Source organism: Eulemur rufifrons, chromosome 9, assembly GCF_041146395.1.
Source record: "Eulemur rufifrons isolate Redbay chromosome 9, OSU_ERuf_1, whole genome shotgun sequence".
Classification (NCBI taxonomy): Eukaryota; Metazoa; Chordata; class Mammalia; order Primates; family Lemuridae; genus Eulemur; species Eulemur rufifrons.
The window spans coordinates 10,189,351-10,206,781 of NC_090991.1; the positions used below are offsets into that span (position 1 = coordinate 10,189,351).

Consider the following 17,431-nt stretch of genomic DNA (forward strand, 5'->3'; position numbering starts at 1 on the left):
TTGTGCAGCAGGAACCCTGCGCTGTTCCTCTGCAGTGAGGGCCTGGGAGATGTTAGTTAGGGATTGTTTCAAAGCCTTAGGGGGAGGCACGGCAGCCAAAAAAGGGCAGGGGAAAGAAAAGGCTAAGATGTTTACAGAGAAAAAAGAAGTCAGTGGAAAAAATGACAGTGAGGTCAAGCAGATTTGGGGGATGGCCCTGCCATCCGTCCACTGGGGAGGGGCTGGCTGCCCTGCATGGTGGGAGGAAGAGCCAGGGGGCCAGGGCTGTGTTTTTTGGAGCCTCTGAGCCTGGCACTCTCATGCTGCCCGTGGCCCTGATCCCAGCCCCAGGAAATGCTCCACGCACCGCCGTCTGATGTCTGCCGTCAGCCTGTGTGCATGGACCTTATTCGTGGTTGGTCTCCCTGCCTGGTTGGAGCTGTTTCTGCTTGAAGAAGGAGACAGGGCCCACCAGGCTTCAGGCTTATCCGCCCCCCACCCCAGTCCCTTTTCCAGAAACCCAGGAGGGTCTCGCTGGGTGGGGGGAGGTGATGCTCCTTGTGGCCCTTTTGTCTGACCCTTTTGTCTGACGTCTTGACAAAGGGGCCAGCGCCTTTCCCAAGCCCCACAGGTGTGAAGAACTTGTTACTGTAGTATTTGTTCAGCCCTATTAGTGGCCTGAAGGACTGTTGACAGAGGGCCTCTTTGTGTTCAGACTTGGCTAAAGCTCTCTAAGCCCTCGACAAACACAGGCCACTTATCTCCCGGGACTTTATCAGAAACCATCTAAAGCCTGTCTTTGGCAGGCGGGAACTCCAGCCTCCCTGGCCCACTCTGACTTCTGGGGTGGGGGGTGTTTCCAAAGTATTTTCTCTCTTTTTTCCATTTTTCCTTCCACCTTGATCCACCCTCTTTGATTGCTTTTCTGATATCAGAGATAAAGCACAGGTGGGGAGAGGGAGCAGGGGTGGACAGAGATTTTGTTTTCAAATTGGAGCTTAAAGAACAAATGTGACCCTGCAGACCTTCTGTGTCCCGAGAGGAGGCTCCATCAGAGAGAGCCTTGGAGAGAGGTAAGGGCTCCTCGCTGGGAGAACTTGGCTTCAGGGGCCTCCCAGGCTGGGAAGTCCCTGTTGCTCGCTGCCCTCTGTTAAATCCTCCTACCAAGACCTGCTGGGTGACCAAAAGCAGACAACTTTTTTCTTCCTCAAAATGGTTTCCTCTGCCCAATTGCCTGGAGAGGATCCTGCACACCTGTTCTCTCTGGAAGATCCAGGTGGTCACCGGTCCTGTGGGCCACGCCCCTCTGGTGCTATTACCCTGGAAAGCCGCCCATCACCTCCACCTTCAGCAGGGTGAAGCCTGCGGGATCCCCCACCTCAGGGCCATCAGTCCCCTCTGTGATCCACCCACTGCCTGGGGCTGATCTTACTGCCGTTCCCATACCTTGTCACCTGCTCTGTGGAGTCCCACCCTGCGGCTTCTCCATAGTGCCATTGCCTCAGCCTGGAGCACCCCCATCCTGAACTCCAGGTACCCCCTCCCAGCTCTCCACAATCTGTCCCTTATCCCCCTAGGAGTTTTGGTATCATGCAGTTGGAGACTTTAAGGACCAGGAAAGAACTTAGAGATCATCAGACCCAAATGTCTTCTCTTTTCAGATGAGAAAACAGGCTCAGAGGGGCCAAGTAGGCTTTCCAGGGTCACACAGCTGGGGGAGCCGCAGACCTGGGGCCACAGCCCAGGCCCCCAAGTCAGGCCCCAGGTCTCCTTCCTCTCACTTGCTGCCTTGTGATGTGTCAATCGTGTGATGTTTGATTTTATGTAGTCATAATTACATTCACCTATGCCCTGCCTGTCTACACTGGGAGATCCTGGGCCCTTCAGACTTTTTTTCTACTCTGCATTATCTTTACCGGTGGTTCTCAGACGGGCAGCTCAGCACTGCCTGGGAACTTGTGACATGCACACTCTCATGCCCCACGTACAACCTGCTCAGTGCCAAGCTCTGGGTGTGGGGTTCAGCCATTGGTGTCCCAGTAGGCAATGCTGGTGAATCTGTGCACCCAGGCTGGAGAACCGTCACAGGCTGGGGCATCGGGAGAGGGTTAGGGGCCACTTGAATTGAAAACCACAGCTCCAGAGAAGGGAGAGGGGGCTGTAGCCTGTTGAGAGAGCAAAGTGCAGCGATGTCAACCCTGCAGCAGCCGTGCTTCCCAGCTCAGAGCCTGGCACGTCCAAGGACTCGACTCCTCTGTTCATATTTCTTGAATGAAGACATGAATGAGCAGTCATGCAGAAACAGGTCATGTTGAGGCTGCCATTGGTGGCCCCATCTCCTGTCTTGAAGTGCCACATCTTCCCTCACGTGTTCTCTGGGGCCCCAGGAGTCCCACGGGACATCCTCTCCTGACCTGGCTCTGTCATGCCCATGTGTACTGACTTGCAGCCTAATGGCTCTTTCCTTTTAGACAAGCAAGTTATCCAGTTCTCCTGGCCACGTCTAGGTGATGTTTATCAATGGTCTTTTTAAATTAAAGTGGAAACAAGGCATCCTCAAATGATTGCAAACCCTAGAACCTTGACTGGAGCCAGACTGCTCCTGGGGATGTCCTGGCCCTCATAGTGGTTGTCCAGGCTCTCGGGGTCTCTCTGGCTGGTCACGCTGCATTGTATCTTGTTGAGTCTCCAGCTTTAAGCCCTGTGTTTAGGGGACAGTGGTGGACCTTGGAGTGAGCTGACAGTGGCAACGTCAGTAACCAGACTTTTAGCACATCCGGGTACCTCCAGTGACTCCACCAGGGCAGGGAGCATCGCTGCCGTGCTCGCTGTTGTATTCCCAGCACCTTGCGTAGTACCCGGAATGCAGTAGGTAGGTGCCCTGCAAATATTTGTTGAATGCATAAATAAATCCATGCCCTACAGGATTTACCAGTAATAAGGTGAAACCTATAGTCTGGGCTTTGATTGTTTTATAAGTTTATGTGCGTTTATAATCATTTCTCTTATGCCTTGCTCACCTGTAGACACCAAAGACCGTGGGCCCCAGAAATGCTCGGGCCAGTTCTGCCTCAGCCCCTTTCCGCAAAGGAGCCCTTTGAGAGCACAGCTCAGAATGATCCCCAGGTGCTGACAGCAGCCAGGTGTGTGGGGAGCTGTGGTTGCTCAGCCCAGCCATTTCAGGGTATGCTGAAAACCGGGCTCAGAAAGACACACACTGGGGGCGGAATACTTAGAATTTATAAACAAGCATCAAACATTTTCTAAATAAACAGTATACCAAATAGAGTAGCAAAGTAATAAATAAAGGGGAGTACAAACTCCCCCAAACTCTTAAAAATAACTCTCAAATATTTTTATGATTCTGAACTAGTTGTTTATGGACAAGTTTGTTTTGAAACCAGACCTCTGCCCACTGCCGCATTGCAGACTCCCTGCAGTAAAGTCTCCCCTTTACCTCTCTGAGGGGCTGGCTCTCTGTCCCCACACACGGGTTATGTTCCTAACTGGTTTATTTTCAGTTTAGTTCCGGTTCCTTCGTCTACGCTGTTCTACACACCAGCAGCAGTGGCAATACCTGGGAGCTTGTTAGAAATGCAGACTCCCGGGCCCCGCCCGGGACCGCCTGAATCAGAGCTTGCATTTGCACCGGATCCCCAGGAGCGGTGCTGGCAGAATATCCCGTCTGCACCTGGACTTTCTCCTCAGGCCCTGTCCTCTCCCCCTTGTCCCAGAAGGGTCCAGCAGGGTGGTCTCCCCGACTGTCAGTCCCGAGAGCACTGGTCACAGTTGGAAGTTCCAGATCCATCATGCAATTACCAGACCACTGTCCGCCTTCCCTCTGAGGTGGGAAGCATTGTGGGGCAGGATTCTGTCTTGCTGGCTACTGTGTCCCCTGAACTCCCACCAGCACCTGGCTGAGTGTCACTCTCTGGGGCAGCATTCTAAGCTGCAGAGTTTGCACTGAGAGAGCAGCATCTTAGGAAGCGGCAGAGGGATATAAAAATTCACATACCCTGGAGGTGGGGGGGGGGTCACAATCTCTGTAACCCAGGGTTCACTCAGACTGAGCACTGTGGGCATCTCGGGCTGGATAATTCCCTTGCCGGGGGCTGTCCTGTGCATTGTAGGACATTTAGCAGCCTCTCTAGTCTCTATCCCCTGGATGTAGGCAACTGCTCCTTCCCCACTTGCGATAACCAAAAGTGTCTATAGACATTGCCAAATGCCCCTGGTTGAGAACCAGGGCCCCATTCCTCCCCGGGGAAATTGTGAAAATATTTTGTGGGTGGTGAGGAGGTCCCATGGTCCTTACCCAGCAGCTGCAGATGCATCTAGCAAAGGCACTAGTGAGGGAAGTGGTGCCTACCCCCCCGCCACGTAAGTGCCCCATACCTCAGCCTGCCCGTATGGCCTGGACATGTCAAAATGTGCCGCTAATCATGCCAGGTCTGAGAGCTGTGCTTACCTGGGCGTGCAGGCAGCCCAGGGATGGGGACCAGGTCCTGTGTAAAAAGCCCCCAGTCTGTGGACAGTGCACACAGGGGTTGGTTATTTCAGACAGTTCAGCTGCAGACACCTAAGTCCAAAATTCCCTGTTAGGCTACAGGAACGACATGGGCAAACTTCTCAAAAGGACTGCTCTGGAAGGGGGAGACTGTGACCCTGTGTGCTGGGGGGTAGAGGAGGAGCCCTGGGGCTCAGACCAGAGCCTCTGGGGAAGCCCATGGCCAAATGGCCTTCCTGCTCCTCTGAGAGCCCTGGGGCCACACGAAGTTTGGGAGAGCCAGGGCCCAAGCCAGTGAGAAACGGTCTGGATACGGCCGAACGGTGTCTGCCGGATGCTTTCTGGGCCTGGGACAGTCCTGGTGGGACTGGGGGTTAGTTTGTCATGGTCTTTGGTAAATGCATCAAACTAACAGAAGCCAATTGAGTCTCTTTAGTCTCCGCCTGCAAGGCCCTACTCAGAGTCCCGGGGAGAGTCCAGGGCTCTTAGATGTGGGTTCTTCTCCCTAAAGCACTGCTGTCTACTCGAGGGCACAGAAGGTGAATTGGCAAGTTAAAGCAGCAAGACGACTTTACAGTAGTTCAGAGCAACAATAAAAGAAATGTCACAAGGCCATGCCTGGTCAGGGTATGGTCCAGGCCAGTAAATTCTCTGTTTGTCCTACCTACCTAACTGCCTATCTATCTACATATACATCTACATATTTATCTACCTTATCTACCTATCTGTAGATAAATACCTACATATTTATCTGCCTGCCTACCTCCCCATCCATGCATCCATCTCCTCTCTCTTTCTCTCTTTCTCTCTCTCGTTTGTACAACAAAAATGCATTGAGGGTTGCTGTGGGCTGGAGGGTACAAGAACAAACACTGCCCCGTCCTCAACGAACCAGCACAGTGGACGAGAACATTTGTCTCATTTGATCCAAGAAATTGCTGACATGAGTGCTCCTCTGCTCCCCCCCCCCCAAGTAGACAAGGAGTCCCTGGACATCGTCCCCCTCCTGTCCCCGTGGCACAGAGCCTGGCACACAGCTAGGGCCCTGGAAATGTGCATTGAATCGAACTGACTGGGGGGTGGCCAGGGCTGGGGCAACGCCAGGCTGGTGGGAGAGGTTCAGAAAGGCTTAAGGAATGTTGGGAGCTATGAAGTGGTCACAGGCATGTGTTAAAATAGGACTTAGAGGACATTTGGATGGGGACAGGAAATGGGTGGCCATCTCTTAGGCCCCCTTCCTGTCGGATTTCTGGCCGGGGGGTGGGAAGCCCCCTTTTCCTACTTTCCTGCCCCTCGTTATGCCCGGGTCTGAAATGCAGCCACACATTAGTGGTCCCCATGTGGTAACTGAAGGGGGCACAGAGCTTGGGGCCTCTCTGGGTGGCTGGGGGACCCCTGGGAAGAGGCAGAGCCTCGCCAGCTGGGGCCAGGCTCCCTGTCCTCTCCCCTGCGGGTCCCTCAGGAGTGTCTCTGCCTCCCCCCACCCCTTCTCTCGGGCTGACCTCTCTGTTCTCACAGAGCTGCCCTTTCCTTCCCGCCTTGAAATCTGATAATGAAACTAATACCCGATATTTTTGCCTCCACAAGGAGCAGGAGATAAACAGGAAGGCACGAGGGATTAAGGTGTCTCTGGAGGAAGGGGCTGGGGCCAGGCCGGGAGTTGGGTGACACCTCCGTGTGGAGCGGAGGGATCCAGATGTGACTGTTTTGCCCGATGCTTTTTTCCATTTGTGTAGAGAAAATAAAACAAAGAGAAAAGAAAACAAGCTGTAAAATACTTTGCAGAAGTCTGAGCGTGGGCAATTGCCACTTGATGTCCTCTGACAGCTCCAAGGATGGGGAAAGGAGGGGGCTGCCTTTTGATGTTTGGCCTCAGAGTTTTCTTTTGTGTGACCAGTTGTTTTGGGAGAACCTTTTGTTGCTGTAAGGTGCATATGGAAGAGAGATACCAGCCCGAGCTTCTCCCAGGGTGCGAAGGTGGGGGGCTCAGAGGCCAGGGCAGGCCCTGTTGGGGGATGCAGAACAGCTGCCTTTCCGGAGGAGGACACAGGATTAACATCTGCTCACAAGAAGGACCAGAAGATGCTGTTACGAGGCCTTTCCTGGTGCAAGGAAGGCCTGAGGAAGTGAGACCTGGGTGGTCCTTCCAGATCCCCGTCCCTGGGCAGGTGCACCAGGCCCTGTGATTTCTGTGCTCATAGGAAAGATCTAGATTCTGGCTGGAGTCTAGGCCCAGCTGTTACTTCCAGTGATGTGTGTCCTTTCCTCTGAGACAATGGACCAGGAGCCAAAAGACCTGGGTTGCAACCCTGGGCCCCCCACTTACCAGCTCTGTGGTCCTAGGCAGGTTGGTCACGTCACCTCTCTGAACAGCTCCCTGTCCCCCTTGTCTGGCAGAGTAAGTCCAAAGAGACAGTGCATGTGTGAAGCATGACAGTCCTCTGTGTGGGACAGCAGGGTGCAGTTTCAGCTTCTTTCTTTGCACCTGGGGGACCCTTAGGCTCTCAGGAGTCATTCTCTGGTCTGATTCGGCTGTCAGATGCTTCCCGACTTCAAGGTGGGAGCTGTCTTTTCTCTCGTATCCCACACAGTGCCTGCTCCAGAGGCCCTGTCCACCTCTATTTGTAAATGGAGTGACTGGTAGGTGGTGATTTGGAAGGTGATTCTAGAGAGAGCCCTTAGAGAAGCTTATAATATCGGAGGGAATAATTAAAGAGGAAAGTGTTTTTCTAAAATTACAAAAGCCACATGTGAATAAGAAACAGGTAACAATATTTGCAGCTTGTATGGTAGAAGACAAATGGTTTTTAATCATTGTATATAAGAGCCCACTAGACAGCATGAAAAAAAAACCCCACCTTATTTGAAAACTGGGCAAATGGCATGAACAGGCAATGCACAAAAAAGAAATATAAATAGAAAAACAAACACATGGAGAAATGCCCAGCCTCCCTAGGAATCAAAGACATGCAAATTAAAATTGTGTGTGTGTGTATTTTCCCCAGACGAATTGGCAAAGATTTAAAAAAAAGAGTGGTGATACCAAACACATATTATTCTTTTGAAGGGTGTGGCGAAATAGGAGCTCCCATAGCCTGCTGGTGGGAGTGTAAGCTAGTGCGGCCTTTTCTGAGGGCAGCTTTGACAGTTTGGATCTGACGTCAAAAACACGTAGATCCAAATTTCAACCCAGTAATCTCGTCTTGAGAAATTCACTGTGCAGCAGTAATCAGAGCAGAGTACAAATATGTATGTTCCAAGATGGGTTGTTCAGGGTGGTTGCCATTGTGTTCCAACGCAGTTACCATTGTGTTGTCTATAATAGTGAAAAACTGGAAGTAACCTAACTGCCCAAGCCTAGCAGGCCCTACTTTTAAATGCATCCACTTCAGACGCCCAGGAGCCCGCTGTGTATATGCGTATGGTGGAGTACCAGACCACCTCTGAACATCATGAAGAATGGTATTTGACATGAAAAAAATGTTCGGCACTATGAAAAAAATAGGCTAAAAAACTAGATATATACAGGTACAATCCAGGAAAGAATGAAATAGCTCCACAGCTCAGCAAATGTTAATTAAAGCCTAAAAGGAAAGACGTTTACATTAACAGTGGTTGGTGGAAATAGGGGTGTGTTCTTTTCTCTTTCTGCTTTTGGTTTTCAAGTGTATGAATTAAACATATAGATATACATTTTTGGAAATAGGGTCTTGCTCTGTTGCCTAGGCTACAGTGCAATGGCATCATCCTAGCTCACTGCAATCTCCAACTTCTGGGCTCAAGCAATCCTCCTGCCTCAGCCTCCTGAGTAGCTGGGACTACAGGTGCGCACCAGCACGCCCAGCTAATTTTTTTATTTATTGTAGAGAAGAGAGGTGGGATTTCACTGTGTTGCCCAGGCTGGTCTCAAACTCTTGGCCTCAAGTGATCCTCCTGCTTTGGCCTCCCAAAGTGCTGGGATTATGGCTGTGAGCTACCGTACCCGGCCTAAACACGTATTTCTTTAGAAATGCCATAAAATGTGATGAGAACATGCTTAGCATAAAATCATGCTGTAGAGTAAACAAGAGTAGGCCAGATCCCATCTGGAGTTACCACGGAGTTGGAAGCCTCAAGAAGAAGGTAGGTGACAGGTAATCCTGGTGTGACGAGAGGAGGGCTGTGTGGGATAGGCTGGGTGCCCAGGCCAGGCCAGCTGGGGTGGAGGTGGGCTGGGAAGTGCATTGAAGGATGCAAGGTTGGGGAGAAGGGGAGTGTCCTAGGAGGAGAGGAACGCATATGCAAAGCCTTGGAGGGGGCAGACAAGGAGTCCTTGCACATGGCTCCAGAAATGGACCGAAGTTTGCAATGGTGAAGCATAAAGACGGAGAGGCTGGAGGGGAGGCAGGACCAGCTCGTTCAGAGCCCTGAAGGCCATGCTCAGTGGGTTCACCTTTATCCTGATGGGCATACTCAGACTGGAGCTCAGAAATCCTGCCCTGGTTACAGTGCTGGGGGTAGCCTGCAGGGCTCGGCTCAGGTGATAGGGAGCTCAGAGGGCAGGGTGCTGTCCCCGACAGTGGATGGGGGGGGTGCACCTCTGGGTCCAAATGCAGACCCCAGACCTGAAACTGGCAATACTGATTTGGGAGTTGGGAGCACAGAAATGGTGATGGGTGAAGGAGACAGACTCCGGAGGGTATTGGGGTGGGTGGAACAGGCGGCTGAGTCCTGAGCAACGTGTACAGGTAGGGAACAGGCGGAGGGAAGCCTGGGAGGGAGGAGAGCCCGAGAGGACCATATGGGGGTCCTCTCTGCAGGGTCCCCAGAGCAAGACTGGAAGCCGTCCAGGTTGATGGTGGGAAGGAAGATGGTGTGGCAGGCCCCAGAGTCGTTGGTGGCAGGGGAGAAGGGGAGTGCAGGCTGGTGGCACAGTGTCTGGGTCAGCTCGGCTGCTGCAGGCTGAGCTGAAACCCTAGTCACTTCTCACAGTTCCGGAGCCTGGAAGTCCGAGATTGACGTGTCACGGGGTGGGTTTCTGTGGAGGCCTCTCTCCTTGGCTTGCAGGTGGCCACCTTCTCCTTGTGTCCTCGCCTGGTCTTTCCTCTGTGCACGCACATCCCTGGCTTGTCTTTGTGTGTCCTAATCTCCTCCTCTTATAGGGACACCAGTCAGATTGGAGGAGGGTCCACCCTAAGGGCCTTGTTTTGAGACCCTGTCTCCAAATACAGTCACATGCTGAGGTACCAGGGGTTAGGGCTTCAACATTCGAATTTTTGGAGCACCTCAGCCATGGCCCTGTTAGGTGCTCAATGAATGCTTGTGGGTGCAAACAGAGGGTGCCAAGGAAGAGCTCCCGGGGTGCACGTCTGCCTCTCTGGCTCTGGCAGTGGAGGAGAAGGGAGGAGTTAGGAAGTTCTTGACCCTCATGGGTGCCCGTCCTCTCAGCAACCCTGCGGCTGACACCCCTGCCCGTCTTCCCTGCAGCCTGTAACTGCAACCTGCATGCTCGGCGCTGCCGCTTCAACATGGAGCTCTACAAGCTTTCGGGGCGCAAGAGCGGGGGCGTCTGCCTCAACTGCCGCCACAACACCGCTGGCCGCCACTGCCACTACTGCAAGGAGGGCTACTACCGCGACATGGGCAAGCCCATCACTCACCGGAAGGCCTGCAAAGGTAGGCTCTGCGCACAGGACGGGGGCCGGGGGCTGGGCGCCGGGGGCCGGGGGCCGGGGGCCGGGGGTCTTTTGGAACACCAGTCTTCCCTTCTCTTCCCTCTCTCCTTCTTTTCTGTCATCTCCTCTCTCTCTCTCTCTCTCTCTCTCTCTCTCTGTCACACACACACACACACACACACACACACACAGCGCCTCCCTGGTATTTGGAGGTGTAAGCCAAAACAAAGGGGCGATGGAGACATGGCTCAAAGGAGAAGAAAGGAGGTGTGATCCCTATGAGGGTACAGGGCTCCAGCCCGCGACACCTCCCCCTCCCCTCCCCCTCCCGGCTTCTCCGCACAGGTGTGCTGCATACCACAGGGTCGCGAGTCATGTTCTCCGGCTTACTGCTGGGACAAAGGACTCTCTTTTACCAAATGCACGCAGACGCACTTCTTTGGATATGTATGCACCACCCCCCAGCCCCCAACGCACACAGACACACACACGGACGCAGCGAGTTCGGCCGTTTCAGGAGCAGGGTCTCAGAAGGAACATTTAATCCATCCGCAAATAGCTTTACTTCTCAGGACAAAAAAAAAATTAAAAGGAGACGGGAGACTCTATTTTTGTCCACTGAAGCAAGCACTAATATTTTAGCTTTCTGCTGTTTGTTTTTCTCCCACCAACAAAAATGAAGCAATGGTCAGATGACTCAGAGGAGAGTCAATGCCAGGGAATTTAGTGATGTTGGAGGGTGAGAACCCCACATTAGCTTTTGGGAATTCTAAGAACCGGGGCTCTCTGCTCCCAAACTCGAGACCTAGGGCCAGGGTCAGCCGTGAGCATGGCTTCCCAAGAAGATATTTATCTCCGAGGGCTCTTGGGCAACAACTCAGTGTAGACAGGGTCCTCATGTGGATATGTATCGACTCTGACATAGGAGGGTCCCAAGCCATGGCAGACTTGGGCCCAGGTGGGGAGCTGTGGCAGGGAAACCCTTCTGTGGCCCCTGCTTAGCGTTTGAATAAAGCAAAAGTATCATCTTCTTAACAGGAAATCCACCAGATGTTGGGCACTTGTGTGCAGGACAGATTACATAATTTGCAGGGCCCAGTGCAAAATGAAAATAGGGGCTTATTAAAAAATGATTAAGAATTTCAAAATGGGGCAGCAGAATTTCAATCAAGTGTGTGCTCTACTGAGCATGGGGCTCACGAAGCCCACCCTGCTTGTGTGGGTGGGCTTCGTGAGCTTCCCAGTCTGTCTCCTCCAAGGGAAATCCCTTCAATTCCAAAAGCACAGGGATGACTAGGGTGACTTCCAAGACGAAAGCAAGATCTCTTTCCATATCTGTGGACTTATGGCTGCCTCTGGTGGATGACAAGAGAAATATGAGCATAAAGGTAGCTGGGCTGTTTTCCCTTAAAATATTCACTGTGTCAGGTGTGAATCCCCCAGGAGACTTTGAACAGAGGATAGGAAGGTCGCCCAGAAAAGGGGACCCAAAAAAAGTCTGCAGTGTCAGGAAGGAGTGAGCAAGACAAGACCAGGGAGAGATGGCTTTGGGTTTTCAGTTGGAAGGTATCCTTCACCCGTGCACAAAGTGTGTGTTGTCTGTCTTTTACAAAGGAAATTAAGGCCAAGGGTCTTGGAAACATCTGGCTTGCACATAGATTTCTTGGGGGTTCAGCCAAAAGTTTTAACCAGCAGCACCCACTCAGCTGGGCAGTCCTGTGCCCGTGGGTGAGGAGGTCTGGGCTGTACCAGGAAGGGCACTGGTTGTTTCCTGTTGTGCCAGTTTCTGCCGTCAGAGCAGAAATCCGCATCCCCAGAGAGGCAGGAAGAAGCAGGGGCTTGGTCATCTCCACCCGTCCCCTGTTGCTGTGGGCAGGGACAAGGGCTATGTGCTGCTTTTCCCCACTCAGAGTGAGACATGTCAGGAAGCCACAGGGTCCTAGGAGCCTGTGCTGTTCCCCAGGGCTCTGGCTGCATGGCATGCAAGTGCTCAGCTTCCTTTGCGTGTTTCTAGGAGGGTCACAGGCAAACAGGTGAGGGTGTGTTCCTGTTTTACGGTTTCAAATGCTGTGGCCAGCCCAGGTGGCTGTGTCTTCTGTCCCAGCTCTGGACAGCAGCTGCCCGTAGCCTTGGTGGGAACCTTGGGAGAAAAACTCACAGGAAAGGAAAATCTAAAGATGGATCCTGCCCAGAATGACACAGGCACATCCTGCTGAGGGAATGTGGCAGGAAAGGTGGCACTCTCAGTGCCTGACTGGGGAGGAAAGACAGTTCTTCAAGGAACCTGCCACCCGACTGGTGGGGAAAGACAAAGCTTCAAGGATGCCGCCTCCTGATTGGTGAGGAAAAACATTGCCTGAAGCGCTCTGCTTCATGATTGGTGAGAAGAGGTCTGCTCTCTGATTGGTGAGCAAAAATGTGACCTGAGAAGTCCAGCCATCTGATTGGTGAGGAAAGGCATCTCTTGAAAGTTCTAGATCTTTGTTCTCAGCACTTCCCTTTTCTGGTGTCACTTGCTTAGGGCATATGGGAACTGTGAATCCTCAATTTCCTCAAGGTACACGTCCCACCAAAAAGAGACTGTGAGACCTTGGTGGGAACCAGCTTTAGGAGAAGTTTGGATGCCAGCAGGGAACCTGTGCTCTTGAGATCTTCACGCAGGGGTCTCTCGGTCAGCCCTCTACCACCTCTTCCATGGGACTCTTCTGCCTTGTCTTCCCAGGGCCAGATGGTTCCAGGATATGGTTCTTTCGGTGGAAGCCCATTGGCCTCAGCATTTTGATCTTTGATGGTTTTCTTTCAGCAGCTTCCAAAATCTTGTAGGTTTGGTGCCACCCCCAGGCCCTGGCTCCTGAGACCAACCACAAGGAGCCCCACCATAGGCCCTCACGTGGGGCTGCACTTCCTTGCTTTGCTTCTGATAAATTTCACAGGGCAACAGGGAGGGGGGTGGTAGTTCTTGACTCCCGAGTTGGCTTGGGAATGGCCATCAGGGCCCTCTTCAGCCTGACTTCTCAGGGCCTGGGAGGGGCCTGGGCAGGGGGCCGAGGCCACCCAGGCACTGCTGGCGATTGGCTGACTCAGGACCTTGCTGAGTTTAGAGCAGGGGTGGACCCAGACAAGAAGAGCTTGGGGCAAGGGCATTAGATTCCAAACGTTATTATGCAGTCTCCCATTTGGGAAGTTTCATAGCAACAAATTTGTTAGGTTCTTTCTCTCCTCCCCTAGTTCAGAAGCAAACCAGGGCTGGCAGGGTTGGTGCATACAAAGGGCTGTAATAAACATGCCCAGGGAACAGGCGGCTGCACTCTCCAGCTATTCAGTGTGATTTCACAGCACTGGGACAGCCTCATTATGGTGTGGGCTGTTGTCCTATACAAAGTCAGATGAGATAGATTTCTCCCTTTTCTCCACAGAATGGTTTGTGAAAGATACTCGTCCTGGAATCTGTCAAAAGATGGGAGGTTTTGTTTACCATTTGTCTTCTTTATGGACTTTCGGGCTCTTTCTTTTTAGAGCCGGCAAAGAAGACGTTGCTATTTAACCATTTCAGCCATGCCTCCATTGATAACAATATTAATTTATCATCTTCCCAAACCATCTGTGATGGATAAAGACATTCCAGGAGTCTCGCGTGAACCGAATGGCGATGAGAGTTAAGAAATCAACCACCGCATCTAGCATCCCTATACAAAGGGTTCGAGTTCCATGGAGCTGGGCGGCCTGTTTCCTTCACTCGTGGCCCTGCCTGCTTCAAGCCCACAGTTCACAACACGGCTGAGCGAAGGCAGCTAGGAAAGTGCCCGCATCCCAGAAGATGCAGTCGTTAGCGGGGCAGAGGCATCGATAGCCCCCACCGTCTGCCCGTTCTCTCGGCTCCCATCCACCCCTTACTTCTCCTGGCAGCTCTGGGGGGGTGGGCGTGGGGGATGGGGAGGAACTGAGCACCTCAGTCCTGCCCCCTCTGGCTCCCTGGACCACTGTGTGTGGTGGGGGGGGTCGGGGAGGGGCATTTCTTTCTCATTCTTGATTCTCAGCTTTCACTCGGTGGCATTATCAGCATCGTTTGTCTCTAACTTCTGCTGTGATTCTCACCCTTGGCTGCACAGTGGAATCACCTGGGGAGACTTAAAAATACCGCCGCCTGGGTCCCACCCCCAGAGATTCGGGTTTAATTAATGGGTCCAGATGAGGCCTGGACTTTGGGAATCAGGAAAGCTCCCCAGGTGATTCTAACGTGGAGCCAAGACTGCGAACCACGGAGAATAAGAAATGGAGAGGGTGAGTTGCTCTTGAGGGTGTCGATTCAGGGAAGACTCACATTCCAGCGAGCCTTCATGATTTATTCTTTTGAGGGGAGAGATTTATAATAAATGAATTTAAATATTTTTATGATTGTCTTGATGAGAACTCAGGGGTGGGTGTTTAAATGTTTAAATCTTGCCAGGCAAGGCTGGGAGCTCAGTCAGTGCAGCCTGATACCACAGTGTCCAGATCAAGGTATGAGACATCGGTCCTCATGGCCAGAGAGACAGTGTGTGTGTGTGTGTGTGTGTGTGTGTATGTTTAGATCTGATTATTCGAGGGTTTGGTCTCAGCACAGCGAAGTACCTGGGACCCCCACCCCTCTTGGCCTTCCTGGCTCTGAGGCAGTATCCACACACCCTACAGAAGCCTCAGGAACACCCTTTTGTTTTGTGGGTCCCTTGTCACATTTCCGTTTCCTGTCTTTTTTTGGAGGGAGAGGTGCAGGGAAAAAGGCTGGTCATCTGGGGCAGGCAGGGAGTTAGTGGCTTGAGTAGCTCCAGCTTTGAGGGCAGAGACCCCAGCCCAAGCAGTGGCCTCCGTTCTGTCAAGGTGAGGCCAGCCCCACTGGGGGAGGGAAAGTGATGCCTTAGATCCTGCCCTCAGGGGAGAAGATTCCCAGTGGAAGTGCTTAACTCCAACTGTGACCTGTACTGGTGAATCTTTCCCCTGTTACCCGGGGATGTGGGCGTCAAGAACTCCGTCTGCAGATGTGGCTCCATGTTCAAAGTCTGCAGGGCACCTGGCAAGTCTCTTGACCTCTCTAGACCTTAGTCTCCTCATCTGTGTCATTATATTCCGATTTCTGGTCTCTGAGTCCCTTCCAGCTTTGACATTCCACATGCTCTTCTTAGTCAAAATCTTATGGGTCCTTGATACAAAAGGACAATTCCTTGCAGAGGTGAAGTTTGGGAACCAGTGATTCAGAAAACCTGGTAAAATCAGGTGGAGATGGTTTGATTTCAAGGTTCTTGCAGATGAAGGAGCCCTGAGCTTGTGCCTTGCCTGCGTGGTGCCAAAACAGGATCTTTGTGGCCCAGCCCTGCGGCTCATTCCCTGGGCATCTTGACCCGTGTCTTCACCTCCCTGGATGTGTGTGCCCTCAGCTCTGCTTTCACTCCAGATACCACATGGATATTCCTGAAGGATTCCAGGGGTCCCTGGTGCTGGAGCCAAAAGGACTTCTGATCTTTGAGCTCCCCAAGTTAACGAAGGTTCCACATTTGGCATCTGCAGTGTTAAGGGCATTTTATTCCGGAAATGGTATCTTTGGGGCTTTTGCTGCCGGGAGTGGGCCCCATCCAACAGTCTCGGGATGAATAGCTTTTAAAAGCCTGGAACTTGCACTTACTCAGACCAGTGTTTAAGTTCCACCTCTGGGCAGGACACTTAGCTTCAGAGTTTCAGTTTTCTCATCTGACAATAGGGATAATAATAGTCCCGCCTCCCTCCTAGGGTTATGGTGCAGATTAAATGTGGAGCATCCCGCTGCGTGCATGTTAGCTGTGATGATTATTTGTGCAAGTTGAGGAAGACAGAAAAAGCAGAACCCTCGACCACTGTGGGCACACACACAAAGCAGAGACAATTCCTGTGCCCCTCTGATTGACTTAGATCTTTCCGTGAGTGGTGGTCCTTGGAAGAACTGGTCCCTCTTGCTTGAAGGGCTCGGCCCAGGTGTGGACTTTGTGGCCACTTCCCACAGGACTGGGCAGGGCCCTGGGGATTTGCCCTAATGCCGTTGCACACTCTCAATAAAGGATTTACATGCTTTGGGAGCAACAATGACAAGTTTAAGGGTAGAGATGTGCCTGGCAGCTGCTTGTGGAAGCCCAGCGCAGAGAGGTGGGGACAGGTTGTGCATGTCCAAATGTGGTTGTAAAACTGCTGCTAAGAAAGACCAGGTGGCATCTGGGGGACTCCCTGACAGGATTGGGGCTTGGAGCCGGATGCAAGGCCAGAGTTGGTTCTCACTGTCCTGCGGCTTCTCCCCATCCTGCGGCTTCTCCCCCACCGCGTTGCCCAGCCCCTGCCCTGCTACCCTCCGGCCCGTGCAACACACACACACACACACACACACGCACGTGCACACACTTTCTGGGAATCATTTGCAGGACCTGTGCTTCCCCCTCTCAGCTGTAAAACAGGTGCAGGAAGACTATCCTTAACTAGATCACGGAGGGTCAAATAACCCAGTTTGGGATTACGGGGCTCCCCTCCCCGCTCCACTTCCTGCTGTCTGCACCTTGATCCGAGAGTGGCCGGGAGAGGCGAGGCCGTGCAACTTGAAACATTTATTCTTTTGTGCCTCTTTAGCAACTGCAGGGAGAAAGGAAAGCGTAGCCCGGGAGGAGGTTGACACAGACAGCTGAAATGAGGTTTGGGGATTATCTGCGGCTTTTGGTGATCCTCATTCCCTCATTAGCGTGGAGAATTCAAGAGTGAAGAGTGTTGTGTGGCTGGGGCTGCGGCTGCCCTGGGATGTGGGGGGATCATCATTCCCACTCACCTCCTCCTCTCTCCAGATGTGCAGGGCGAGTGAAGTGGCCGTTCCCTAGTGGGAAGGGCGGCAGATTGGCCTGAGTTCTGTTCAGATTGGTGGGGACGCTGTGTGCTCGCTGAGCAAGTGTTTATGGAGCACCTACTACATGCTAGATGCAGTGCCTTGGAACTTGCTTTTTGATGGGAGGTTGACAATGCACAAGAGAAGAGGAGGAGGATATTACTGATGGTGGCGAGTTGTATGGAGGAGATTGGCAGATCGAGAGAACTGGGGGAAGCTACTCTGCAAGGTGGCCCTGGAGGGGCTCTCTGAGAATGGGACATTTGAGATGAGACCTGGGGTGTGGGGAGAAAACAGCCAGAAGGAAGCCGAGGGAAGGAAGAGCATTCTAGGGCAGTACCACAGTCTGGAAACGGGAGAGGGCTTGGCAGGCCCGTGGTCAGAAGGCAGGCGAGGGGAGAAGGGGCAGCTCGTGGGAGTCTG

At 52.6% G+C, this 17,431-nt stretch overlaps 1 protein-coding gene across 1 annotated transcript in view; it reads left to right on the forward strand.

Moving 5' to 3' along the window:
- Positions 1-17,431, forward strand: part of NTN1 (netrin 1) — a 179,954-nt gene that overhangs the window by 101,850 nt on the left and 60,673 nt on the right. Inside the window, exon 3 of the mRNA XM_069483376.1 lies at positions 9,953-10,141. Coding sequence (XP_069339477.1) covers positions 9,953-10,141 — 189 coding nt within the window. The remainder of the gene's footprint in view (positions 1-9,952; positions 10,142-17,431) is intronic.